General features: G+C 47.9%; 1 protein-coding gene across 3 annotated transcripts in view; it reads left to right on the top strand.

Annotated features, from left to right (window-relative positions):
- The window catches only part of NPHP4 (nephrocystin 4), a 129,170-nt gene that overhangs the window by 26,664 nt on the left and 74,553 nt on the right, over positions 1-27,953 (top strand). For all 3 annotated transcript variants that reach the window (XM_036925417.2, XM_057499651.1, XM_057499652.1), the window contains exons 7-10: positions 2,423-2,578; positions 16,331-16,467; positions 18,515-18,696; positions 19,388-19,514. In XM_036925417.2, the coding sequence (XP_036781312.2) occupies positions 2,423-2,578; positions 16,331-16,467; positions 18,515-18,696; positions 19,388-19,514 (602 nt within the window). The remainder of the gene's footprint in view (positions 1-2,422; positions 2,579-16,330; positions 16,468-18,514; positions 18,697-19,387; positions 19,515-27,953) is intronic.

The following is a 27,953-nucleotide window of genomic DNA, read 5'->3' as shown; positions in this document are numbered from 1 at the left end:
GAATGCCACCCCAGGTGATGTTCCGTGGACTGAAACACAGGCCAGGGCAGTCACACCCAGCAGGGCAGGCAGCGAGTTTTTGAAGAAGGCAAGGGGAGGGAGAGCAAAGGTGTACATTGGCGTGAGGATTGGCTCGCCTAGGGTACGTGGGGGTCTCTCATTGGCCTTTAGCCAGGTACTGGAAAGTTACCACTAATCCTTTAGCTTGGGGGAAGGGCCCTAGTTGGGAGGGTTATCCGATCAGGCTCTGGAATGTTGTCAGACCGGAACCTGTTGGTCTCTTTGCCTCCTTTGGTGAGGCCAGAGCTTGTGCATCAGGCTCACCCCTTCCCCTGATGCCTGCAGCCTAACATGCCACATATTTTGAACTGTTGTATTTTTGCTTTCATTTGTCTCCAAGTATTGCTTGGTCTCTTCTCTGATTTGTTCATTGACCCATTGATTATTTAGAGGCATGTTGTTTAGCCTCCATGTGTTTGTGGTTTTTTTGTTTTCTTCATGTAATTTATTTATAGTTTCATATCTTTGAGATCTGAAAAGATGCTTGATAAATTCAATATCTTTGAATTTATTGAGGCTCTTTTTATGTGATCTTCTCTGAAGAATATTCCATGTGCACTAGAGAAAAATGTGTATCCTGCTGCTTTTGGGTGGAATGTTCCATGTATATCTCTTAAGCCCATCTGATTTAGTGTGTTGTTCAGTGCCTCTGTTTTCTTATTTCTTTCCTCCTTCTACTGAACCCAAAGTTAGTAGAAGGGAGGACATAATAAGAATCAGAGCAGAAATAAATAAAAGAGAATGAAACAATAGGAAAAAGTCAATGAAACCAAGAGCTGGTTCTTTGAAGACGGTAAGCAAAATAGACAAATTCCATTTCAAATGGTTGATCTGTCCCTTGATGTAAGCGGTTTGTTTAAGTCCCTGGATATGATTGAGTTGCAATCTGTTTCTCCCCTTAATTCTTTTGGGTGTTTTTCTTGACTGGATAATACATTCACATGATTCAGAATTTAAAAAGTATACAGAAGGATAAAAGGGTCTCTTGTAAGGTCCCCTGTCACTGCTCAGCTCCCTTGCCTGCTCCATAAGCAGCTCTCTGAGCACCTGGGCCCCTTCCAGGGCCTTTCCTGGACCAGAAGCAAGGGTGCACATCCCTTTCTTATTTCTGTGCTCCTTGGACTCATCGCAGACCTTGCTTTTTCCCTGGAATGACTTACCTTAGAGATATTTCATGGGATCACCTTGAACGTTCGCTTATTCTTCTGTGGCTGACAGGTGTTTTGTGGAGTTGCTGTTCTGTGGCTCATGGAATCGGTCCCTTGCTAGGTGACACCTGGGCTCTTCTGTAAGGACAGGACTGGAAGCGTGGCTTGTGGAGACGTCGGCCCTTTTGCACGTGTGCACATGCGTCTGGGGGATGAGTGCCGCAGAGGAGTCGTGGGGCCCGCAGGTGTCTGCCTTCATGGCTTGTGTTATCCCCACTTGTCCTCCCCAGTAGTGGCACCAATGCGCTCTCCCACCTGCCACACAGGAGAACACCTGTCAGGGCATATAAATGCCAAAGTAAGCAGATACAGTATTTGGAGTGGTTGTCAAAAATACAGTTTTCATGGACTGCTTTTTCTAATGAAGGCCCTTTTCTCACGAAATCACGTAGCGTGCCCAGGAGGTGGTAAAGCCCCTGTCAGTGGAGGAAGTCGGATGGGCCATTTGGTGGGCATGAGTGGAGGGCACGTCTGCGGCCCCTCTCCCCACAGGGCCCTGTGACGCTGGGGCGTGCCCCTTCCTGGCCCGACCCTGCTGGGCTGCCTCACAGTCCTGAGCACTCTGGGTCTCAGCTCCTCGCCACGGTCACTTTCTCCAGGACGCTGCCCTGCGTCCCACTTCCTGAGCACATACCCCGCCCTCCCTGGGGGTTTGGACCCCATTCTCCCCCATGTTCGGCATGCTGGCGTGTCTGTATCTCTCCCATCCCAGAACTGTGGCCTCTACTTGCGGACAGGGTTGTCTCGAGGCCGTGGGCCCCAGGCGCTCAGCCCTGCTGCTCTGCAGGGCTGACGGATGCAGGTGCGGGGCTGGAAGGGAGGCGGGCCTGGTGCAGAGCGCCTCCCAGCCTCCCTCGGATTCTGGGGCCCAAGCACTGCCTGGACCTCACCGCTCCAGGGCAAGAGGTGAGCAGGAGGTCCTGTTATGTTGGATTAAAAACAAGTATCTCTTTCATTGTGGTTTTATCAGAGAGAGCTAGCTATTAAGGATTGAGTCTATCAATCCTTTTTGGCTGAAGTAGCAGCAATCTCTGTCTCCCTAGAAAATGTGTTTCCTGTTTGGGGTGTTTCTGCCTAAGATACTCAGTTTATTGGCTGGTTTGACTGAAAGTGTCTTTGGCCTCAGCTGTCACATAAGGTGTTTTCTCCCTCAGAAAACAAGCACATGACCCTCATGGAGAACTGCAGCCTGCAGTATACCCTGAAGCCACACCCGCTCCTGGAGCCTGCCTTCCACCTTCTTCCCGAGAACCTTCTGGTGTCTGGTCTGCAGCAGATACCTGGCCTCCTGGAAGCTCACGGAGAAAATGGTAAGGGCTGCTTTGTTTCCCTCTACGTGAGCCTGTTACGTCAGACTCCCCAGGAATGGGCTGTGTGGGGCCGGGTGGCGGGTGTGGCCAGGCACCCTCAGCAGACAGCCTGGGGGTGTGTGTGGGGAGAATGGGGAGGAGGGGGGAAGAGTGGGGAGGGAGGGGAGGGCAGTGCCACCCCTGTTTGCACAAAGCCCTACCTCACATCCCTTGAGTCACTTCTGTCTTCTTTCCTCTGGACATGCTTTCATAAGACAGATAGTTCCTTACGGCTCTGCCGGGACAGCCACCATCGTAGGTCTTACCCTTCCTGGACCACCATATCAGTGGCTTGATGATGATGATTTTTTAATTGTGGCAAAATAGATATTAAACTATTTAACCATCTTTAATTGTGTAGTTCACTTATGTGTGTAGGGCCATTAGGTACATGCACATGACTGTGCAGCCACTACCATCCTTCTCCAGAATTTTCCATCTTCCCAAACTGGAATCCTGTGCCCAGTAAACACTCACTCCCTCTCTCCCTCCCCCCATACCCTGGGACCACCATTCCACTTTCTATCTCTTTGAACAGAGTACTCTGGTGACCTCATACAAGTGGGATCCTGCAATGTCTGTCCTTCTGTGACTGGCTTAATTTGTTTGGCTCTGTGCCATCAAGGTTCATCCGTGTTGTAGCATGTCAGAATTTCCTTCCTTTTTAGGCTGCATGATATTCCATTGTGTGGGTAGACCACATTTCCTCACCCATCCATCAACATTCCACCTTTTGACTGGCGTGAATAGTGCTGCTGTGAACATGGGTGTGCAATGGCTTGATTGTTTTTGAAAACTGAAAGTCACGTGAAGGGCTCTGCGCTCTGTCTTGGTGTGTTTTAGGAGTTGATTCTCCAGGGGGAGATTTGGGTCAGCCCCTTCCCAGCTGCGGCAGGTGCGCTCTGCCCTAGGGTCTGCTGATGGGTCTCATGACCTGGGCCTCATGCTCCTCAGGGCCCTTCTGGGGGCCTGTGTCTGGCCGCACGGAGGAATGGAAGGACCACACAGCCCCTCACCACCTGGCCCTGCTGGCGCTGCTGTCTGGAGTGGGCTGGCTCCCTGCTCCGTTCCAGGGGAGCAGGACTTGGCATTGGATGTGAGCATCTGGAATGGAGTCCTGATGTGAAATGCTCCAGACCTCGTGAGGAGGCGGTAGCTCAGCTCCATTGTGGGGGGTGTCCTGTGGCTGGCATGGGTCTTCTGGTCCTGTTAGCCCCGCTGTGGTACGTGCTGCTGTTAAGAACCTAAACCTAGCTGCACACCTGCTTGGAAGGCAGCTTATGTAAGTCTTCCTGTCCACAGATTCTGGGTATTCAGGCAGCATGTTCTTGGGGCCTGTGGTGTATACATCACCTTGTTACTTGGCAGACGGTGAAGGTGGAGCTATAACGAAGACACTGAAATACCAAGGCTCAGCATGGGGCCGCTTCTGTGTCATCCCTGGCGTGGTGGGAGAGGGGCTCGGGCGCAGGCAGTCCGCACGTTTGCTCCTAGTACCTTAGATCAGACTGGGGGGTGCTCAGAGTGGAGTTTGGATTAAAGAAGCATGATTTCAGCTCCTTTCCTTAAGGTTCATGTTTTCAGAAGGGATCTGAGGCCCACTGGCCAATTGTTTGCCCCCCTGGTGTAGAGCAGCGCGTCACTGGGGTGCCTAGTGGATGCAGATGCTGCCTATAGAGTTGTAAAAATGAAAGACAGTTTGTGTTGTTTGAAACAAATGAACAGGGACACTGGGAGTGGAGCTCCTGTGGGTGGGAGGGAGCCTGGTTTCGTGCGGGCAGGAGCGGCGCTCGCTCTTCTGCGGAGGAGGGACGGGAGCACAGCTGCCGTCAGATCCCCCGGTGACCATCAGAGAAAAGAAACCTGTTTAACATGCAAAACAGCACTGCGAGGAAAGGAAACTGAGGCTTGAAGATGGGAAAAATGGACCCATTTAGTCCGTGACAGTCAGGATTCAAACCCAGATGCTAAGGCCCCTGCTTCTATTTATTTATTTATTTATTATTTTTTTAATACTTAAAAATTTTTTTTGTTAAGGTATCACTGATACACACTCTTACGAAGGCTTCACGTGAAAAACAATGTGGTTACTATATTCACCCATATTATCAAGTCCTCCCCATATCCCACTAAGTCACTGTCCATCAGCATAGTAAGATGCCACACAGTCACTACTTGTCTTCTCTGTGCTGCACTGCCTTCCCTGTGACCGCCCCCAACACCATGTCTACTAATCATAATACCCCTCAATCCCCTTCTCCCTCCCTCCTGACCCACCCTCCACCACCCCTCCCCTTTGGTAACTGCTAGTTCCTTCTTGGAGTCTGTGAGTCTGCTGTTGTTTTGTTCCTTCAGTTTTGCTTTGTTCTTATACTTCACAAAACAGAGAAATCATTTGGTACTTGTCTTTCTCCACCTGGCTTGTTTCACTGAGCATAATACCCTCTAGCTCCATGCATGTTGTTGCAAATGGTAGGATTTGTTTTCTTCTTATGGCTGAATAATATTCCATTGTGTATATGTACCACATCTTCTTTATCCATTCATCTACTGATGGACACTTAGGTTGCTTCCATATCTTGGCTGTTGTAAATAGTGCTGCGATAAACATAGGGTGCATCTGTCTTTTTGAATCTGAGGTCTTGTTTCCTTTAGGTAAATTCCTAGGAGTGGAATTCCTGGGTCAAATGGTATTTCTATATTGCTTTCCACAATGATTGAACTAATTTACATTTCCACCAGCAGTGTAGGAGGGTTCCCCTTTCTCCACATCCTTGCCAGCATTTGTTGTTGCTTGTCTTTTGGATGTTGGCCATCCTAACTGGTGTGAGGTGGCAACTCATTGTGGTTTTAATTTGCATTTCTCTGATGATTAGCGATGTGGAGCATCTTTTCATGTGCCTATTGGCCATCTAAATTTCTTCTTTGGAGAAGTGTCTGTTCATATCCTCTACCCATTTTTTAATTGGGTTATTTCCTTTTTTGGTGTTGAGGCATGTAAATCCATTATGTATTTTGGATGTTAACCCCTTGTCGGATATGTCATTTATGAATATGTTCTCCCATACCGTAAGATGCATTTTTATTCTACTGATGGTGTCCTTTGCTGTACAGAAGCTTTTCAGGTCGATATAGTCCCATTTGTTCATTTTTGCTTTTGTTTCCCTTGCCCGAGGAGATGTGTTCAGGAAAAAGTTGCTCATGTTTATATTCAAGAGAGTTTTACCTATGTTTTCTTCTAAGAGTTTTATGGTTTCATGACTTACATTCAGGTCTTTGATCCATTTCAAGTTTACTTTTGTATATGGAGTTAGACAATAATCCAGTTTCATTCTCTTACATATAGCTGCCCAGTTTTGCCAACACCAGTTGTTGAAGAGGCTGTCATTTCCCCATTGTATGTCCGTGGCTCCTTGATCATGTATTAATTGTCCAAATATGTGTGGGTTTATATCTGGGCTCTCTGTTCTGTTCCACTGATCTATGGGTCTGTTCTCGTGCCAGTACCAAATTGTCTTAATTACTGTGGCTTTGTAGTTGAGCTTGAAGTTGGGGAGCATAATCCCCCTGCTTTATTATTCCTCCTCAGGATTGCTTTGGCTATTTGGGGTCCTTTGTGATTCCATATGAATTTTAGAACTATTTGCTCTAGTTTGTTGAAGAATGCTGTCTGTATTTTGATAGGGATTGCACTGAATCTGTAAGTTACTTTAGGCAGGATGGCCATTTTGACAATATTAATTCTTCCTACCCAAGAGCATGGGATGAGTTTCCATTTATTAGTGTCCTCTTTAATTTCTCTCATGAATTTCTTGTAGTTTTCAGGGTATAGGTCGTCACCTCCTTGATTAGGTTTATTCTAGGTATTTTATTCTTTTTGATGCAATTGTGAATGGAATTGTTTTCCTGATTTCTCTTTCTGCTAGTTCATTGTTAGTGTATAGGAATGCAACTGATTTCTGTGTATTAATTTTGTATCCTGCAACTTTGCTGAATTCAGATAGTAGTTTTGGAGTGGATTCAATAGGGTTTTTTATGTATAATATCATGTCATCTGCAAACAGTGACAGTTTAACTTCTTCCTCACCAATCTGGATGCCTTTTATTTCTTTGTGTTGTCTGATTGCTGCGGCTAGGCCCTCCAGTACTATGTTGAATAGAAGTGAGGAGAGTGGGCGTTCTTGTCTTGTTCCCAATCTTAAAGGAAAAGCTTTCAGCTTCTCACTGTTAAGTATGGTCTTGGTTATAGGTTTGTCATATATGGTGTTTATTAGGTTGTGGTACTTGCCCTGTATACCCACTTTGTTGAGAGTTTTTATAATGAATGGGTGTTGAATTTTGTCAAATGCTTTTTCATCACCTATGGAGATGATCATGTGGTTTTTGTCCTTCTTTCTGTTGATGTGGTGGATGATGTTGATGGATTTTTGAATATTGTACCATCCTTGCATCCCTGGAATAAATCTATTTGATCATGATGGATGATCTTTTTGATGTATTTTTGAATTTGGTTTGCTCATATTTTGTTGAGTATTTTACATTTGTGTTCATCAGGGATATTTGTCTGTTGTTTTCTTTTTTGTGGTGCCTTTGCCTGGTTTTGGTATTAGAATGATGCTGGCTTCATAGAATGAGTTTGGAAGTATTCCCTCCTCTTCTACTTTTTGGAAAACTTTAAGGAGAATGGGTATTAGGTCTTCTCTAAATGTCTGATAAAATACAGCAGTGAAGCCATCTGGTCCAGGGTTTTTGTTTTTAGGTAGTTTATTACCAATTCAATTTCACTGCTGCCAATTGGTCTGTTTAGATTTTCTGTTTCTTCCTGGGTCAGTCTTGGAAGGTTGTATTTTTCTAGAAAGTTGTCCATTTCTTCTAGGTTATCTAGTTTGTTAGCATATAATTTTTCATAGTATTCTGTAATAATTCTTTGTATTTCCATGGTGTCCTTAGTGACTTCTCCTTTATATAATAGTTATATCCTCTTATTGGATTGACCCCTTTATCATTATGTAATGTCCTTCTTTCTCCCTTGTGACTTTCTTTGTTTTGAAGTCTATTTTGTCTGATACAAGTACTGCAGCTCCTGCTTTCTTCTCCCTATTAGTTGCATGAAATATCTTTTTCCATCCCTTGACTTTTAGTCTGTGTATGTCTTTGGGTTTAAAGTGAGTCTCTTGTAGGCAGCATATAGTCTGGGCTTGTTTTTTTTTATCCATTCAGTGACTATGTCTTTTGATTTGTGCGTTCAGACCATTTACATTTAGGGTGATTATCAATAGGTATGTACTTGTTGCCATTGCAGGCTTTAGATTCGTGGTTACCAAAGTTTCAAGGGTAACTTCCTTACTATCTCAGAGTCTAACTTAACTCACTTAGTGTGCTATTACAAACACAATCTAAAGGTTCTTCTCCCCCCCCTTTTTCTTCCTCCTCCATTCTTTATATATTAGGTATCACATTCTGTACTCTTTGTCTATCCCTTAACTGACTTTGGGGGTAGTTGATTTGATTTTGCATTTGCTTAACAATTAATTGGTTTACTTCCTTTACTGTGGTTTGATTTCCTCTGGTGACAGCTATTTAGCCTTAGGAACTCTCCCATCTATTGCAGTCCCTCCAAAATACATTGTAGAAATGGTTTGCAGGAGGTAAATTCTCTCAGCTTTTGCTTATCTGAAAATGGTTTAATCCCTCCTTCAAATTTAAATGATAATCTTGCCAGGTAGAGCATTCTTGGTTCAAGGCCCTTCTGTTTCATGGCATTAAATATATTATGCCATTCTCTTCTGGCCTGTAAGGTTTCTGTTGAGAAGTCTGATGATAGCCTGATGGGTTTTCCTTTGTGTATGATCTTTTTTCTGTCTCTGGCTGCTTTGAATATTCTGTTCTTATCCTTGATCTTTGCCATTTTAATTATTACATGTCTTGGTGTAAGACAGAGCAGTAAGCTCTGTGCAATCCTTGCCCCTTTAGCAGCTCTCTTGCTGTTAGGAAGTCTGTCAGACTGCCTGCCTTGTCCCAGAGTGGCTGGTGTAGATTCCTGTTTTCCACAAGTGGCTGGAATCTCAGTCTCTCCAAGTATTCTGCCTGTCTTAGTTTTCCAACCCCACTAATCTCCAGAGCATGTAATGTAGGTTCCTGCTCTCAGAGCAGATCTCCAGGGCTGGGTGTTCAGCAGTCCTAGGCCTCCACTCCCTCCCCACTCTGTTTCTCTTTCTCCTGCTGGTGTGCTGGTGTGGGGGAAGGGCATGGATCCCACCACATCACAGCTTTGTTACTTTACCCTTATCCTTGAGGTCTGCTGTTTTCCCCAGGTGTAGACAGTCTGCCGCAGCCTTTTTTCCTGTTGCTCTTTCAGGATTAGATGTATTTTCATATGTGGTTTTGGGAGGAGGTTTCTGTTTCACCTCTCACACCACCATCTTTAATTCTATCTCCTGGATTTTATTTTGATGCCATTTTGGGACATTGGTATTTGTTCATTTGTAAAATGCCACAAGAAGGGAGTGTTGAGTTGTTTTTAATTGAAAATTTTATTGAGGTCCACCTAGATTTCCATGTGGTTTTAGTAAATAGTGGAGCCTGCCCTTGTGCGCTCTTTGCCCAGTGTCCCACAAACGGCGGCCCGATGTCACAGCCTGGACACTGACATCAGTGCACCTGCTGATCTTACTCCTGTCCCCCCAGTGTGACTCGTACTCATCTGTGTGAGGATTGAATTTTTAAGAGTAACTTTCAGCTTGGGAATGACTAGAACTGACAGCTCCTGATTCTGGCTCTTCTGGTGACTGTCACTCCCCACAAGAGAGGCAGGTCCTCGGGCGGCTCATAGAGGGAGGTGCCCAGAACTGCCCAGGTCGGCACATGCTGCTGATGCCATGATGTCTTTTCCTTGTACCTGGGGAATCCGTCCAGCCTCTGTCCCGTCGCCTCTGTTCTTTATGAGGTTCCCACCTTCCCCGTTGCTACTGTTTGACCAGCCTGGATGGTGGGCAGCTGCATCGACATGTGGTGAATGACTGTGGCTCCCAGAAGCTGAGGACAGGGCCCCCATGCCCTGGCCTGGAGCAGGCTCAGCGCAGGACTCCTTGGTCTGTGCTGGTGGCCGCGGATCTGTGGGCCAGTCAGACACCCGGCTGTGTGCTGCCTCTGTCGTGTGGGGCGGTCTTGGGAGGACGGGATGCTGGGTGAGGAGGGACTGGGAGCCTTCTTGGCCCAGGACCGCCGGAGATGGCTCGGGTCAGTGGATGGTCCTGCCCTGGAGTGAGCGCAGAGACTGCATAAAGCTGCTGGGTGCTGTGGACACTTGTCAGACATAAGTCAGAAGCCCATTTCCTGTAACTGGACCCTGAGGCCACAGGCCAATGCCAGGACTGAGAGGAGTCTGGGACGAGGCTTCCCGGTGGGGCCAGGGGGGTGCGGGGGCTCCCGGGCCCTCTTCTCACTGTGCTTTTAGGTCAGAGGAAAGCGGGAGTCTCACATACACCTGGGAACACTCCCCTGGATGGGCTGATCCCACAGAAGCATCCGAAGCAGGCAGCGCGCTTCACCACTGGTCCCTGCTAGGTTTGGGCATGGGTGAGACTGGCAGCGTCTGGGGAGGGGCCAGGTCTCTGGGAGCCCTCGATGAAGCTGCCCTCCATGTCAGTGTTCACAGGCTGCCTTCTCTGAGGTGGTTTGATGGCTGTGGTGCTTCGGGATGGGTCTGGGAACTGTCTGTGGGTGGCAGTGGTGTGTGCCTGGCAGAGAGGCAGAGAAAGCTGCCACTGAGCTGGCCCTGCCATGGGGCCAGTCTCTATGACCTGCATCCCATGCTCTGCCTTCATCACGTCCTCCCTGACCCGCAGGCCTGTGGGGGCTCTAAGCTCTTCACTGTGCCTCAGAGATCCACCCTCACCCCATCCCTGCCTCCCTACTTCCTTCCCTTGCTATGGTCTTTGCTGTCCCTTTGTTTGGGGCACATGGTCTCAGCTCACCTGTTTGGCTAGTCTGAATGGCCATTCCATTCTGAGAGCACCAGCAGGCTTCTAGAAGGCTCTGTCCGGCCCTCCTGTATGCTTGTGCTTGGGAACGTGCCCCTGCAGGGGGCTGGGTGGGCGCTGGGTCCTGCTGTGCCCCCACCCTGCCCAGGGTGACCTGACAGCCCAGCTTCCTCATCTGTTACTGTGGTCAGTGGAGCTGCTGGGGGGCTGCCTCACTGGATGGTGGGCCTTCCACTCTGCCACATGGTGCCCCCTCTGGGTGGGGTCCCCACATGGTGGTGGATGCTGCAGTGTTCTCTTTGTTTTGTGACCTTTGTTCTGGTGAATTAAATATCCTCAGCAGGAGAGCTGTGTCTCCCGGCCGGGAGGGGCTTGGTTGATGGGACCCTGTTAGGGCCAAGTGGGGGTGGTCACCTGGGGTGTTGCCAAGTGCTTCCCTGAAGGATGGACTAGCAAAGTGTTAGTTTCTTGCTTGTTAGAAGCGCTGGGAATCCCCACTTTCTCTGCAGTGAATTTGAGGGAGCCCCGAGTACAATGGATTATCGTGAAGTGGGGTTTGTTTTCCTGTAGGAGCAGTGCGGTTATTGGGAATTGCGTTCCCACCCGAAGACCTGGCGACAGGTAAATGAAAGCCAGGCAGAGCTGCAGCACACGAGGGTCAGGAGCTGCCGCCGCCACAAGTCGGCTCTGCAGAGGCGGGGCCCTGTCTGTCTTTCCCAGTGCTGTTGGGGGGTGTTGGGTGAATGAATGAATGAGTGACAGTTTGGATGACCAAGCTCTATTCCTGGTGGTGCTGGCAGGGTGGGGGGAGGCCTTCTGATGGCTCTGGGAGGCTGATAGGCCCCTGTGAATGCGGCTCCACTCCTGACCATGGCGTGAGCCAGGGTTTCCTGACCTCTCCGAGCTTCTGTTGCTGTTTTCCTACATAAAATGGGGACTTGCCCACAGAGTGGGTTCTTGGGTCACCTTTTTCCAGAGCCCATGGTTTTTACATGATGTGGCCTTCTAGGCTGGCTGGGTGATGCCCAGTCCTGCTCTGCCTCTGGCCCTTCAGGCTCCTGAAGGTTCCACCCACTGCTGTGGTGGCTCCTCAGTCTGGTCTCCAGGTGGAAATGCCTCCTCCCGGCCCAGCTGACTTCTGTGCATGGGGCTCATTGCCTCTCTCTGTGACGCTGGGTCACAACTCTTGATGCTAATGGCCATGGGCCCAGGGCCACCTGGTATGTGGAGCTGTGCTGAGCCTGCTTCCTGTCCAGCTGGGGCCACGTGAGAAGCACTAGGCTCGGTTGCCTTCCAGACACTCGTGACACGTTCCCTCTGTTGGCTTGTTGTCCCCGGAGCTGTGGCACCACGAGGACCTTCCCTAAGGGACGTGGCCTTTGTCCTCACTCCTTCAGTTTGTGTTCTGTGACAGCGTGTAGCCTGGTGGCCAGCGAGGATGGCCCGGTCCTGCCGGGGTAGGCTGCCGCAGTGGTGCGTGCTGGGCCTGGGTGTCTGTCTCTGCACCCCACTCCCATTTCCACAAAGCTGGCGCCCCGGGGACCTGCTGAGTTCCTGTGGTCACGTGCTCTGTGCAGCTCGGCCTCACGATTGGTGGCTTCTGTGTTTGTGAATCTGCCCATTCCCTGAAGTTTGTGTCCCCAAAATCAGTACTCATGGGGCTTTCCCTGTCATTCATGGGGCTGTGCTTTGCAGCTTAAGTACTGGAGTCTCCCACATGTAGGGTCCCAGCTGAGGTTGAGCACGGTGACACCTGCCTTGTCTCAGCTGTCCTTCAGGATGCCCAGGGGAGGGAGCTGGAAGGGCTGCTGGGATGGGCTGAATCCCAGCTCTGGCGCCTGTCAGTGGGGTGGCCTCGGGCAGGTCACCTAACATGTCCTTTGTGAAACAGAGAGACTGGAGTCTGCCAGGCTGGGCTGTGTAGAGGACGTCAGACTGTCCCCAGGGTGAGAGGGATGTGCACTCCTTTTCCCTGGGAGCAGTGTTCAGTGTGCACAGGTCACTGCGGGGGCAGTATTAGTTCTGTCGGTCCTATAGCAGCGTCTTGGGGGAGCACTGTCACCTTTTCCCAGCCGAGGAAACAGGGCTAGAACCTGAGGGAGAGAACCTGCCCTGGGCCCCTAGTGGGGCTGAGGCTCGCACCCAGGCCCTGGCTCCAGAGCCCCTGGAGGCTCCCTGTCCCTCCCTTATTTCAGGATACAGAGCTTGTTGGTGCCCGAGGCTGGAAGCATACCGGCTCTCCTTCTGGAGCCGTGCTGTGGCCCAGCTGTCAGGCCTGCCCCCTCCTGCCTGGGCCCTGCTTTGCTGACTCTCCATTCGTGTGTCTCAGTGCAGCTGTGCCCGTGAGGCTGCCCTGCTCCCTGCAGCCCAGCTAGTCATCGTCTCCCTGATGCCGGCCAGGGCTCTGAGGGGCTGTGGCCTTCCAGTGGCTGGGAGCGGGCGGCCTGTGTTGGCTGCCAGCTGCTGCTCGCTCGTGGTCCTAACCTTTGGTGCTGACCTTTGGGTCGGGGCCCGTGTCCAGGTCTCTTGTCCCCTCCCCACAGCACCTCCTCGCACTCTGCTTTCATGCTGGGCCTCATGGCCTTTGTGCTGGGAGTGGCTGTGTGCACGCGGCTCTTCTTGGAGGGGCGGCACGTGTTGGCTTCAGCCCTGGGTTTTCCTTCTGCTTTCACCCGCCTGCAGAAAGGAGGCTGGTGTGCGTCTTGACATTGTCACTGATGCTTTTTCAACATCTGAACAACTTCTTGCTGTGGGCCACACAGGCCTCCGGGGTCTGCTGCCTGCTTCCCGGGAGCAGATCCTGGGAGAGGGCAGGCCGGGGTGGCAGGCCCGAGTTCCTCCTTTCCGTTGCTGTAGAAACGAGACCAGTTAGGGGAGGTCAGCAGTTTGTGGATCCGGCACATCCTCACTGCACGAAGGGAAAGTGAATTGTGGGGTTGTGCCCGTTTGGGGTGAGGGTGCCTTTGCTGCTCAGCACGGGGTTGGCAGGTGGAGCACACCGGATGCAGCTGGCGTTCAGTGGGCAGAGGCCCCAGGCTGCTCTCTGTCTCGAGGTGAGCGGTGTGGGGTGCATGGGGAACCTGGGGTCAGAGGTGAAAGCCCTGGTTGGGGGTGGAGTGAGATGGTCAAGGCCAAGAACTGGGGGCTCCCGTGTGTGTGTGTGTGTGTGTGTGTGTGTGTGTGTGTGTGTGTGTGTGTCTCACCAGGAGCACACACAGCTGGAGGGCTGCTGTCCCCTGCCTGTAGAGGCCTGGACTGCCGGTTGTTGACCAGCTGTTTTGGCCAATGGTGTAGTGGCCAGAGCACAGGACTTGTTTGGTAACCAGCGACGTGTCCCTCTGTACTAAAGCCATGTGCACAGCGGGAGATCCCCCCGGGTAGCTCAGAGTCTGGGGAAAAGGCAGCGGCCTCATGGTAAAAGCGCCGGGCTCCCTGGTAGCCACCCTTTGGTGTGGGTGCACGAGCTGGTTTCCAGGCTGCAGCACAGCCTGCTAATGCAGAGGCGCCGAGACGCCGAGCTTGCCTGCACAGCTTTCCCCCCTCCCCTGCCTTCCCTCTGCTTCCTCTGCTTGGTCTCCTCCACACTTGCCCCTTCCCGGCTCAGCCGGGCAGGCCCTGCGTCGGAACTGTCCTTCCTCTCCGTGACCAGAGGGCCCTGCGGCCTTGCGGCCTTGTCTAGTCTGACGTCCAGGAACACCCCCATGCTGCTTCCAGCCTGCCAGTGGGGAGGCCCTGGGCTTCCTGCCTCTGCTGCTGGGGGAGGTGGACCCTTCGGCTGGGGACCCTTCCTTTACAGTCTGAGATCCTGCCTTGCGGACCCCTTGGAACCAGATCGTGGGCGCTGGTGTCTCTGCCCCTCCCTGCTTCCCTCTGTGATGGGAGGTCTGAGTTCAGGATGCGCTTCAGACCCTCACTGGGCCACTTCATGAAAGGTTGCACTTTATGGATTTCCACACTTTTAAGAAGAAATTGTGGTAAGATAGACATAAAGTTTACTGTTTTATCTGTTCTAAGGTGCAGTTGAGTGCCAGTAAGTACATTCATGTTGTTGTGCCCACTGGCTGCCTGCAAGACTTTTCATCCTGCAAAACTCAAACTCTTGCCCCATCAGACATTAACCCCCCAGCCCCTGGCACTGGCCGTCCCATTTTCTGTCTGAGTTTGACTGTTCGAGTAGCACATACAAGTGGAGTCAGCTGTGAGTTGTCCTTTTGTGACTGGCATGTTTCCTTAGCCCAGTGTCCTCAAGGTTCATCCGTGCATCAGAATCCCCTCCCTTTCCACGGCTGAGCGATACTCCAGCGGGTGGGCCCATTTGCTGGCCCACGCGTCTGTCCGTGGACACTTGGGCTGCTTCCTCTTTGGGCAATCCAGAATAATGGCACCTGCACTGTTAGCTGGTTCTGGTTCAACTGACCTGCTTTAAACACCTTTTTTTTAAGTTTTGAAAGGAATATTCAAGCTTGCTCAGAAGCAATGAACGTCATGATGTCTGTGTTGGGAAGACTCATAAAACCATAGAGGTCCCTGCTGCAGATACACATGTTTGCGTGCAACTGCAGATAATTTTACATAAAATTAGCGTCAAATGGACTAATGCAGTTTTCTATGTTTTCACCTGCAATATCATGATTATTTTTTTGACAAATAATCTTTGACAATATGACTTTTGTTCTCCTTTCATGTGGATAAACAATAGTTTACTTACCATTCCTTTGTTACTGAATGTTTCGTTGCTTCTTATTTTCCCTGCTACAAATAATGTTCTAATGAGTATTCTCACACACTGAGAATCTACTTTGCTTCCATCTTGGGTTATTTTGAATTTAAAATTGGGAACTCCTGGGGCAGAAGGTGGATGTGGATATTTTCAAGGCTCTTGATACACATGAAGGCAGAGACAACATTGCCTTTATACCGACTTCAGTCCGTCAGTAACACAGTGTTCTTTTCTTTGTCAGTGCTGCTTCTTAGGTCCGTTTTTTAAACTTTAGAATTGGCTCTAAAATCTAAGACCTTGTACCTAATATTTTAATAATTGTAACAACTTAGGAAGAGACAGAGAGGACCAGAACTGGAAAGATCACAATGACAGGGACACACAGGGCAGAGCCTGCGGGTTCTGTTTTTGTCAGAAAGCAGTTGCCCTCTTCCTCCCGTGCTGGTCTTGCTCCAGCCATGGAGAAGGCCTCCCTGAACAGACCTGTTGTCCCCTCTCACGGGCAAGGCTTTGCATGTGTGGGCTAGATGCCAGGAACCACCGTGCCCTCTGTCCTCGTGAGGCTTGGCGTCTGCGTGCTTCTGGATCAGGAGGGGGCTTCTGTTTGGCAGTGCCAGCCCAGCCTGTGGTCTGCCCGTTGCCCCAGCATGCTCATGAGCATTCCTGCATGTTTCCAAATGGTCCAAGTAGATGTGATACGGTATGAAATGGCACAGTTGGCTGTGTAAGTGATAAAGGGAAACCAGACTGATGGGAGCAGCCCTTGTTGTGCACTCCGTAATCTGTTCTTTGGATTGCTGAATGACAGAATTTGTTCCTGGAGTTTTCGGGTAGAATTTGGACTGCAGAGGAAATTTTTGTTTGTGTAATCACGTGTGCCTCTGCCTGAAGGAGGTGGGCCCTGATGGGGCGTTCTGTCCGAGGGCTGTGCGCACGCTCACTGCCGCCTGGCAGTGAGTGGCCGGGTGGTTTTCCTTCCACAGATGAAGGCCGTGGGCCCTCTCATTTCAGGAGATGCCCTCCGCAAGCCTCGCCTCCAGAAGTCTGTCACATGGCACTTGGATGACGTGTTCTTCACGCTGTACCCTTCCCTTGAGAGATTTGAGCAGGAGCTTCTGGAGCTGCTCACCAACGATCACTTCCGGGAGGTACAGTTGGAGCTCAGTCAGCGGCAGGGATGCAGACGGCAGCGCAGAGCCAGGGAGCCGCTGGCCTCTCCTGCGGCCGATGTGGGGCACAGTGCTGTGACACGGTCCTGTGTCTTCCCTCATTTTGTGGCTGAAGAGGGGCACTAGGACATTGTCCTAGCTTTGATGGTGACTTGGAGGTGCTGTTCCTGAGACATTAATTAGCATTAATCTTGACACATCTTGAAACAGTTCTCATTTAAAGGTAAATTAAATCACCAGAGGAGCATAGGGAAGCCCATAAAATAGCGAAACAGTGTACATCTTGCAGACACTTGGCCTGTTCTAGGGAGGTGACTAGAAATCAGTCATCCTACCCTATCCAGGCTGCTTTCTGGGTGAGGCGCTGTGCCCACATGCCACATCTGCCTCCTGTGTGAGCAGGTGCAGCCTCTAACTCTCCATCTGAAAGCCTGCACCCGCAGTGCCTCACTGGGCGGTTGGATGGCACCCCGTCTGCGCTTCCGTGGCTGTGATGTCGCCTTGTCCCTGCCTTGTGGGGGGTGGCAGCTTGCTCCCACCACGGGCCTTTGAATGCAGAGCTCACTTGGCTGGACATGGGTTGTCTGGATGCTTGCAGACTCCTCTCAGGCCCATGCTCAGTGCCACGAGGCTGCTCTGGCAGGCTGCCCTGGCTGTGCCGCCGAGGCTGCGCCAGGCGCTCTCTCTGGCACACTCCCCTGCCTCCTTTCTGCAGGTGCCTGGCCCTCTCTGAGAGCACCTGCTTTCCTTATCTGTTTGCTGGTTTACTGTTGGTCCCTCGGTGGGGTATTTGCACTGGCTGTGGGGCAAGTGGACAAGGACTCGATTTGGCTCGCCTCTGTGCCTGATGTGCTTGAGATAATGCCAGCACACAGTAGGGCTTTACTATTTACTTGTTGTGAAAAATGAATGATTCACTCAGTTGGAGCTCATGCTTGTAGTCTGTGAAGTCAGCAAACGGTAGCTACGCACATGCACACGTGAACAAGCTGCTCTTTTTTCGCTCTGCCCCTTCCTGAAAACACGTTTCCACATAATGTAGTCTCATGAACGAGAAACACATGAACCAGAGAGAAGAGAGGACTGAAGGAGCAGCGTGCGTGTCCTTGGTGTGGCTCCTGCTGTGTCTTTATTGCTGAGTGGGTTGTATGAGGGTAGATGCTTTAAGAGTACCATTGTTGAATTTTATGTATTCCCATAAAAATCACTTGTGTATTTTTACTGTATTTGTATTTTAGTTCCTATCCAACTGGTAGGTAGTTATCTCTATCGTTTTATTTTCATTATTCAAAGACTAATAGGCTGAATTTAGGTCTGTTCAGCTTGATTAACAGCCAGTGAAGAAAACCTGAAAATTCAGGGATCATTTTGCAATGATCACATAATTTAATAAACAATAGTAGCCTGGAGGAATATCCTTGCTCATTTGTTAGAGCGCCTGTACATTTTTTGTTAGGATGAAACACTTTAATATCCATTGATCACTTTGGGGCAGATTCCATTTTTATTGGTTTATGACTTACTGCCTAAATATGCTCCCTCCTCCTCCTGCCCCTTCCACCCCAAGTCTCCAAAGTCCGAGTCCAGGGGAGGGGGCACCTCTGACACTGCCTGCCCTGCCTTGGGGGTGGCGGGCTCCTGGGCCTTGGACCCTGGGCTCTGTTAGAGGAGCCGAGGTCCCTGGTTGCTAGTTTGCCACATCTTGAGGATTGTGGCTCAGCCCTGGAAACCTGGAGCGAGAGTCTGGTGATTCAGGCGTCTGAGGGGTGTGGTGTGCCGGGAGTGTGTGACCCTGGGAAGTCCGTGCCGAGGGAGGAGGCCCCAAACTGTCTAGAAAATGCCTAAGGCCACCTGGTTCTGGCCCCATTACTTATTTATTGCTTGGACTCATTTTCGCTGAGCACCATCTGACCAGGACATGTCTGAAACTTTTGCTGTGGTTCCTCTTCTCTGTGTGCGTCTGCCTGGTGAGCGTCCTTCCCCTTCTGCCCAGGGACTCACTCTGCCTGCCATGTGCTTTTTCTAGGGGGACGGCCTGCCGGACGGCAGCGCTCTGGACATCCTGGAGCGGCGCCTGTGTGTGGGTGTGCACAACGGTCTGGGCTTTGTGCAGAGGCCGCAGGTGGTGGTGCTCGTGCCCGAGATGGCAGTGGCCTTGACGCGCTCTGCCAGCTTCAGCAGGAAAGTTGGCTCCTCTTCGAAGGCCAGGTATTCCCCCCGGGGTCTTGAGTCACGGCCTCTGTGGAATCAGGAGCTGTGAGTGGGCCTGGGATCAAAGTGAAATGAAGTTCCTGCACATGAGGTGTACGCTCACCCAGCTGGGGCTTCTCCCCCGTGCCTTTGTTTCTCCTGCTGAGTTGTGCCACTGGGAGCAGAGCTCAATGTTGAAAGGCTGGAGAATCCTGATTTTGTGCTGTGACCTTTTTGGGGTTTGCATTACATTCTATTCCAGCTGTGGCTGCTTAGGGTGTGGGGAGACCCTGGCGTGCTTTCTTCCAGGTGTGCCCTGTGATCAGCTCCACATGTGATGGAGAGCCAGGGGTTTTGCCACTTGACTCAGTCCTGTGCCTCCCAAGTCAGAATCAGGGACAACTCCAAGGGGTGTCACGTGCGGAGCTGGGCTGAGGCTGGTTGTAGAGGAGGCACCTCCCTGGAGACCTGGCCGTATCATTCCACCTCCTGGTACACACCTGGCACTTTGGAAAAGTGTTGGTGTGGCACCTAAAAACAGGCTCTGGGGAATATCTTGGGGGCCAAATGCACAGAACAGCTCGTGGCGTTGCTGGGGGACTTGCTGCTCCAGCAGCGCCGTGACTGGGGGGAGCTGGTGGTGGCGCAGGTGGGTGCAGGGCAGTGGCTGCCAGGCCTGATGTGCCTCTGCTCTGTGTTCTTGAACCAGCCCTGGGAACCAGGCTCTGGTTCTGAGAAGCCGCCTCCGACTGCCCGAGATGGTCTGCCACCCCGCGTTCGCCGTCGTCTTCCAGCTGGAGTACGCGTTCAGCAGCCCGTCAGGAGTGGGCAGCAACGTAAGAGCCAGCGTTTCGTTTCAGGTCCCCCCAGTGGTGGCTGTGCACTGAGAGCGCACATAGTTGCCATTAACACTTTTTCCTGTTAAAAGCACTGTAATTATTATTCACAAAATGGATAACAATTACAGAATATGATTCTAGAAAATGCTTCTGCCTGGTGATAGCTTTGTTATGATCATTTCCTGTCTTTATGGTAACAGAACATTCTGCTGCTGAGGGTGGTCAGTGGGCATCCTGATACACTAACTCATCGTGATCCACTTGATAATTACTTTGAAAAGAGACCATTTTAATTATTTTTCCCATGACATTAAGTGTAGTAAAGCTTGAGTTTGCACAAGTGATGGATATTTTCTTATAAGGACTTTAATATAAATGCGTGTATCGTAACTGAGTAAGAATTTATAGGATTCAGTTGGAAGAAATACTACATTGACACCAGTTACATCATCGATGTAGATTCTTTGGAAAACTCAAATCATACTGTTCTTAAGATTCAGTGTTGTGTTTGAGGAAGCAAATGTCAATTTAATAAATAAATTAAAAATAAAAAAGGCTAACAGGACACTTTCTGCGGTAGTTGGTCTGGCAGAGGCGCTGTGCCGCTGGTGCAGTGGAAGGCCGGATAACGGGCGCTGGGGCGAGCCTCAGGGGAGTGGGCTGTTGCCTGTTGCGCGGTTTGTTCTCTGAGCTGCTCTGGGCAGCCACCTGACTTCTCCGACGACCTCAAGCGGTGTAATTCAGAGTCCTCCTCAGGTGAGCAAGTCTAGAGGCTGGTATTCTGATTAGAGTGAACACACAGTCACAGTCATGTTAATGAAGCTGTTCCCAGTTCTGCTTTTCTTTATTTGTTACCAGAAGTTTCAGCTAAAATGCAGCTGTGTGTGAATAGGCTTGGATGCATGGAGTGGGCAGTCTGGGCCTGGTGTGGGGTGGGCCTTCTGGGGCGGGGAAGGGATCCTGAGGCAGAGGGTGGTGGGTGCCGCCAGGCGTGGGTGGTGTGGTGTGGGTGGGAGACCAGGAGGGAGCCGTCCAGGTCTCAGTGTGGGCCTAGCACCTCGGTGGGGCTCCATATTGCTCTCCACTCCTCATTTACATTTAGATAATGTCCCCTGGAGAATGTTAATTATAATTTGCTTGTCGTTGTGAAGTCTGTGTGCTGAAACTGATATGTCTTATGTGACACTTTATTATTATTTTTTAACTCCTCATTGAAATGCTTAACCAGTGGCAGGTGGTCCCGACATGCATCGCTGCTTCCTGGAGCTTTGGGAATGTGGCTGCATAATAGCCCGTCGGTACTTTCTGATGTGTGGGTTTATCTTCACGCGGAATATCGGATTCCATTTCACTGTCATCAAGTGCACTTTCTTCAGTGTAATCTGGAGAGGAAATGTTCTGGCGTGTGAGACTGTTTTCCGCACAAATGACTTGCTGTGTGGAACAACGAAAATGGGTTGGGTGTGCAGTGGGTGAACAGGAATCAAGCATTCCCGTCACAAATGGATTTAGATGTTAGAGGAGAAAGCGACAGAGACGGTGCTGGTGTTGGCTCCTGTTCCCGCCCCCGGGAGTGCCTGTGTGCTGCTGGGGACATGACCCAGGGGACATCCTGCAGGTCAGGGCTTGGCCACACCCAGCAGGCTCCTGCTTCCCTCGTGGCCCATGCCAAGCATCACTGTTCGGTGGCATTCAGCCTGCAAATGTTTTTCTCCCTTTTCTTTCCTCCCATTAAAACTTCATGGGATGGAAACTTCAAGCATAAAGAAAAGCAGACCGGACAGTCAGTCCGATGGGCCCCCTGGGATGGCAGCAGTTACCAGCTTCACGGGGAGCCTTGTGTTGTCTGCTTCCTCTCCCACAGCCCTTTTTGATTTTTTTGAAGTCAATTCCAGGCATAATTGCATCTGTTTAGATTACTGTAAACATTTTGGCATGTACATTCTTTTTTTTAAATCTTTTTATTATGGAAAACTTCAAATGTAAAGGTAGAGAAGTGTGTGATGATCCCAGGGGGCACAGACACCTGTCACCAGCTCGGAAGTGCCCAGCTCTGGCCAGCCTGGCCCCAGCTCCCCTTCCCCATCCACCACCCTCACAGGTATATTAGAGTGAATCCCACACATGGTGTCATTTCACCTCTGAACAATTCAGAATCTGTCTCTAGGAGAGGCTGAAAAACATGCAGCTAAAAACTAACCTAAATTTCTCAGTATCACCAAATATCTAGTCAGCCTGGGTATTCGTTTCCTAAGTATTATGCTTAATGAGAAATAGACAAGCTAAAAAAGTGTACTCTTCTTTGTAAAATGATTCCTGAACAGTCTTCCTGCATGAGCTGGGGCAGTGGGGGGGGGGGGGGTCCTCGTCCTGCTGGCTTCACGCCATGACCCTCTCAGATGGCCTTGCCACAGTCCTGGAAGCTCGTTTCCCTTACTCCTCATGCTTGAGGGCCAGGCTTCTGGCAATGGCTTAACTGCGCCCATGCTTCCACCAGGAGCTCGAAGCTTCAGACTGTCAAGGCCCTCTGTGAAGCCGTTCATCTTTATGTGGTTTATCTAGACAGGGTGAGCCAGCCCATCAGGCTGATGGCGTGTCCACTTTATACCCAGTCACCCGAGTAGTTGTTAAAAAACAAGCTAGAAGAAAAGTTTTGAGAGGGCACGCCTGTTGTTTGTGATCTGTTGTGGAATTTTTGCATCTTTTTGTTGACCAGAACAGCGAAAGCCTTTGTTGTCTGTCTTCGGGTTGGCCGTGAAGAGCCAAAGGAAGCTTCATGTGCAGACAACTTCCTCTCCCGAAGTTGGAGTAAATGGGCGCTAGAATTAGATGCCTATTTTGAAATGCCGTAAGCTCTGCAAATGTGGGCTCCTGAACGTTTGCTGACTGAATAAAGTCAGTGGTGCAGACTCCCTAGGATATAAGAGAGGGACATGGGAGGAAGGTAGCTGTCTTTTCCCCACTAATGGTCTTGGCACTCTTGTCAAAAATTGTTTGACTATATATGTAAGGGTTTATTTCTGGGCTTTATTTTTTTTTTCTTAAAGTGTAGTTGATATACAATATTGTACTAGTTTCAGGTGTACAGCATATTGATTGAATAATTATATACATATGAAATGCTGATCACAATAAACACAGTTACCAACTGTCACCAAAGGTAATTATAATATTATTGACTATATTCCCTGTGCTGTACTTTTCATTCCCATGACTTACTTAGTTTACCACTGGAAGTTTGTCCCTCTTTATCCCCTTCACCTAGCCCATCTCCCCTGGCAACCACCAGCTTGTTCTCCATGTTTGGAGTCTACTTTTGTTTTGTTTGTTCACTTGCTTTATTTTTTAGATTCCACATATAAAGTGAAATCATATGGTATTTATCTTTGTCTGACTTATTTCACTTGATATAATATCCTCTAGGTCCATCCATGTTGTTGCAAAGGAGAAGGTTTTATTCTTTTTTATGGCTGGATAATATTCCATTGTATATATGTATCTCATCTTTTTTATCCATTCATCTGTCGATGGACACTTAGGTTGCTTCCGTATGTTGGTTATTGTAAATACGCTGCAATAAACAGGGTTGCATACATCTTTCTGAATTAGTGATTTTGTTTTCCTTGGTAAATTCCCAGAATTGGAATTCTTGAGTCATATGGTATTTCTATATCATTTGCAAATATATTCTCCCATTCAGTAGGTTGCCTTTTTGTTTTGCTGATGGTTTTCTTTACTGTGCAGAAGCTTTCAGTTTCATGTGGTCCCAATTAGTTATTTGCTTTGGCTTCCCTGGCCTGGAGAGACATGTCCAGAAAAAAATGACTGTGCTGATGTTCAAGTTTTCTGCCTGTATTTTCTTTTAGGTGTTTTGTGGTTTCAGGTCTTATGTTTAGGTCTTTAATCCATTTCAAGTTTATTTTGTGTATGATATAAGAAAGTGGTCCAGTTCCATTCTTTGGCATGTAACTGCCCAGTTTTCCCAGCACTGTTTTTGAGGAGACTTTTTCCCACTGCATATTCTTGTCTGGGTTTGCTGTTCTCTTTCATTGCATGTCTGTTGTTATGCCTTTGATGACTGCAGCTTTGTAGTAGGTTTTGAAGTCAGGAATTGTGAGTCATTCAGTTTTGTTGTTCTTTTTCAAGATTGTTTGGCTATTCAGGGTCCCTTGAGATTCCCTATGAATTTTAGGATGGGTTTTTCTATTTCTTCAAAACATGTCATTGGAATTTTGATAGGGGCTGCACTGAGTGTGTAGATTGCTTTGGTAATATTGGCGTGTTAGCAGTATTGTTTTCCAGTCCATGAACATGGGTTGAGTTTCTGGTTATTTGTATCTTCCTGACTTTCTTTCAGCAGTGTTTCTGGTTTCCATTGTCGAAGCTTCGGTCTCCTTGGCTAAGTGGATTCTTCCAGTTCTGTGTTGAATAGAAGTGGCAAAGGCAGGTGCCCTTGCCGTCCTCATCTGAGAGGAAAAGCGTCATTCTTTCATTGAGTGTGATGTTCACTGTGTGGCTTTTCATATATGGCTTTTATTATATTGAGGTAGTTTACTTCTATTCCTAGTTTGAGTGTGTTTTTATCATGAAGGGATGTTGACTTTTGTCAAATGGTTCTTCTGCATCAGTTGAGATGATCATGTGTTTTTTTTCCCCTTCATTCTGTTGATAGGCCATTTTACATTGATCAGTTTTCATACATTGAATTATCCTTGCATTCTGAGAATAAAATCCCCTTGGTCATGGCGCATAATCATTTTAATATGCTGCTGAATTCTGTTTGCTAGTATTTTGTTGAGGATTTTTTGCATCAGTGTTCATAAGGCATATTGGTCTGTGGCTTTCTTATCTTGTGGTGTCTATCTGGCTTTAGTACCAGAGCTATTCTGGACTCATAGAATGAGTTAGGAAGTGTTTCCTCTTCTTCATTTTTTTGGAAAAGTTTGAGAAGGATTGGTACTAGTTCTTTAAACGCTTGTGAAACCATGAGGTCCGCAGATTTTCTTTGTCGGGAGAGTTTTGATTGCTGATACTATCTCCTTACCAGTTACAGGTCTCATCAGATTGACTTAGTCTTGGTAGGTTTCATGTTTCTAGGAATTTGTCCATTTCATCTAGATTATCCAATTTGTTGGTGTGGAGTTGTTCATAGTACTCGCTGATAATCCTTTTTATTTCTGCAGAATTGGTGGTAAAGTCCTCACTTTCACTTCTGATTTTAGTAATTTGAGTCGTCTCACTTTTTTCTTAGCCTATCTAGCTAAAGATTTGTCAAATTTGTTGATCTTCTGAAGAACCAACTTTCAGTTCCATTCGTTTTTCTCTATTTCATTCATCTGTGCTCGAACCTTTATTATTTGCTAGCTTTTAGTTTAGTTTGTTCTTTTTCTAGTCCCTTTAGTTGTAATATTAGATTGTTGATTTGAGATCTTTGTTTTTTAATATAAGCATTTACAGCTATAAATTCCCCCCTTTGCACCACTTTTGCCGCATCCTATATATTTTAGTATGTTGTGTTTTTGTTTTCATTTGTCTCCAAGTATTTTCTAATTTCTTTTGTGATTTCTTCTTTTATCCATTGGTTGTTTAAAAGTGTGTTGTTTAATTTCCACAGTTTTGGGTATTTTCCAGCTTTCCTTTTGTTACTGACTTCCACCTTCATCCTGTTGTGGTAAGAGAGGATACTTTGTGTGATATCCATCTTTTAAAATCCATTGAGACTTAATTTGTTGCCTAACATATGACCTTTCCTAGAAAATGTCCTGTGTGCACTTGAGAAGAATGTATCTGCTGTTGGGTGGAGGGCTCTGTGTATGTCTTTTAGATCTGGCTTATCATGGAGTTTAATTTCTCTATTTCCTGACTTTGATCTTGTTCTTTCCATTGTGAGTGGAGTTTGAAGTGTCCAAATGTTATTTAAGAACTGTCTTTCTCCCTTCAATTCTGTCAGTTTATGCTTCATGTATTTTGATGGTCCATCTTTAGGTACGTAAATGTTTGTAATTGTTATGTCTTCTTGCACTATTGAGCCTTTTCTTAATATATAGTATCCTTCTAAATCTCTTGGAATCTTTTTTGATACAAAGTCCATTTTTTCTGTTATTTGAATAGCCACCTCTGCTCTCTTGGTTATTGTTCAAGGAATGTCGTGTTCTAGCCTTTCATTTTCAACAAATGTGTCTTTGGATCTCAAATGAATTTTTATAGACAGTATATATTTGGCCGATGTGTTAATCCATTCTGCTCATCTGGTTTTTGATTGGAGAGTTCAACTCATTTACATTTAAGTAGTCACTGATAAGGAGGGACTTATTTCTGTCTTTGTGTTACTTGTTTTCTATATGCCTTACAGCTTTTTGCCCCTCATTTTCTGCATTACTATCTTTTTTTGTGTTCAGTTGATTTTTTTGTAGTGAAATGTTCACGTTCCTTTCCCATTTCTTTAGTGTATATTCTGTATCTAATTTTACATCAACATCTTAAAGTTATAACATTTTCACACATAGTATTACATTTAGCATCCTAAACTTATAACACTAATTTGAATTTATGCCAGCTTCACTTAAGTAACATTCAAAAACTCTTTTCCTTTCCATCTCTGTCTCCAACTCTTTTGGGTGTTGATGTCACAAAAATTACTTCTTTATACACTCTATGCCCCAAAACATAAATTAATAATTCTGTTAAATGTGTTAGTCTCTTAAATCATGTAGCAAATAACATTTGGAGTTAGAAGCAAAAGTTACAATACTACTAGTTTTACACTAATAATTTTTTTCTTTAAGTGTGTTAGTGTTTTAAATCATGTAGAAAACAAGAAGTACAGTTACAAACCATTATTACAATAATGCCAGCTTTTGTAATTGCCCATAGTTACTTTCACTGAGATCTTTATTTCTCCAGCAGTTTTGTCCAGTGTCCTTTCATTCACCTGCGGTTTCATTTCACCCTTTGGCATCTCTTGTGGGTCAGATCTAGTGGTCATGATTTTCTTCAGCTTTTGTTTGGCTAGGATGTCTTGATTTCTCGCTCACTTTTGGAGGACAGTTTTCACTCACACAGAGTTCTTGGTTGGTGGTGGTTTTCTCTGAATGTGTGGCCCAGGGCCTCTGGCCTCCAGAGTTTCTGATGGGGAATCTGCTCGTTATCTTCCTGCATCCCTTGTTTGTGATACTCACTTCTCTCCCGTTGCTTTCAAGATTCGCCCTGTCTTTGTCTCTTGGAAGTCCGATTGTAACGTGTCTTGGTTTGGGTCTCTTTGGGCCCATTTTACTTGGAGTTCATTGAGTTTCTTTGATGTTTATAGTCATGTTTTTCATTACATTTGGGAGGTTTTCAAGTCATTTCTTCCAGCTAGTCTCTCTGCCCTTCCCCCCTCCCCTCCTCCTGGAGCCCCCCACAGTGGGTGTCTTGGCCCCTTGGGTGGCGTCCCACAGGTCCCCTAGGCTCTGCTCGCTTTTCTTCAATCTCTTTTCTTTCTGTGTCTCAGATTTGGTGATTTCCATTGTCCTATCTTCAGGTTTTCTGCCTGCTGAAATCTGCCTTTGAATCTCTCCAGTGAATTTTTCATTTCAGTTATTGTGCTTTTCAGCTCCAGAATTTCTTTTTATTGATGCGTCCATTTTGTTTCGCACATTGTTTCCTTGACTTTCTCCACATCTTCCTTTAGTTCTTTCAATTGCTTTAAAGCCTTTGTGTAGCAGATCTGCCATTAGATCTTTTTCAGGGACAGTGTCTGCTGATTTTTTTTCTCTCTTGAATGAGCTATATTTTCTTTTTTCTTGTGATATTTTTCGTAGAATGCTGGACATTTGGAACTAATAATGTGGTAACTCTGGAAATCAGATTTTCTCCCTCCCCAGGGTTTGCTGTCTTTTATTATCATTTTTGTTGTTTGACTGCTGTGGTCTGTCTTTGTGCCCAGGATCTGCCTGAGGTCTAAGTTTACTGTCTCCTTAGGTCTGTTCTGAGCGTGTGCCTTTCCCTGGTGGGCATGTGTGGTCACTTTCTGATTTTCCTCAAATGTGCAGTTGTGTTTGAATGTCCTAGTCTATAACATCTGGCTTCCAAAAGAGGAAAAAGAGAAAAGTGAAGCGTACGGAAAATTCCCTGGAAGTCGCTTCTGCTGTGGGGGAGCGGCAGCAGCAGTGACCGTCAGCCTCTTTGTCCCCTGTGACCAGAAGCAGCGATCAGTGCTGAGCACATCCCCTGATGCTTGGAGGACTGGGTCTTTTTGCTCCCTGAGGTCCTACAAGCAGGGTATGCTGAACTACCTGGGTGGGCCCTAATGACCCCTGCATCCATGTAGGAGAAGATGCAGGGGAGAGCTGAGGTGGAGATGGAGCAGAGAGGTATGAATATGCAGAACACTAGCATGTTTTGAAAAATCAGAAGGTGACCTGAGGAGAGTTCACCACCCCACGTTCCTTCCTGTGT

The sequence above is a fragment of the Manis pentadactyla genome, chromosome 4 (assembly GCF_030020395.1).
Source record: "Manis pentadactyla isolate mManPen7 chromosome 4, mManPen7.hap1, whole genome shotgun sequence".
Classification (NCBI taxonomy): Eukaryota; Metazoa; Chordata; class Mammalia; order Pholidota; family Manidae; genus Manis; species Manis pentadactyla.
The sequence above is the reverse complement of the archived record's forward strand: the minus strand, read 5'-3'. Positions and strand labels throughout refer to the sequence as shown.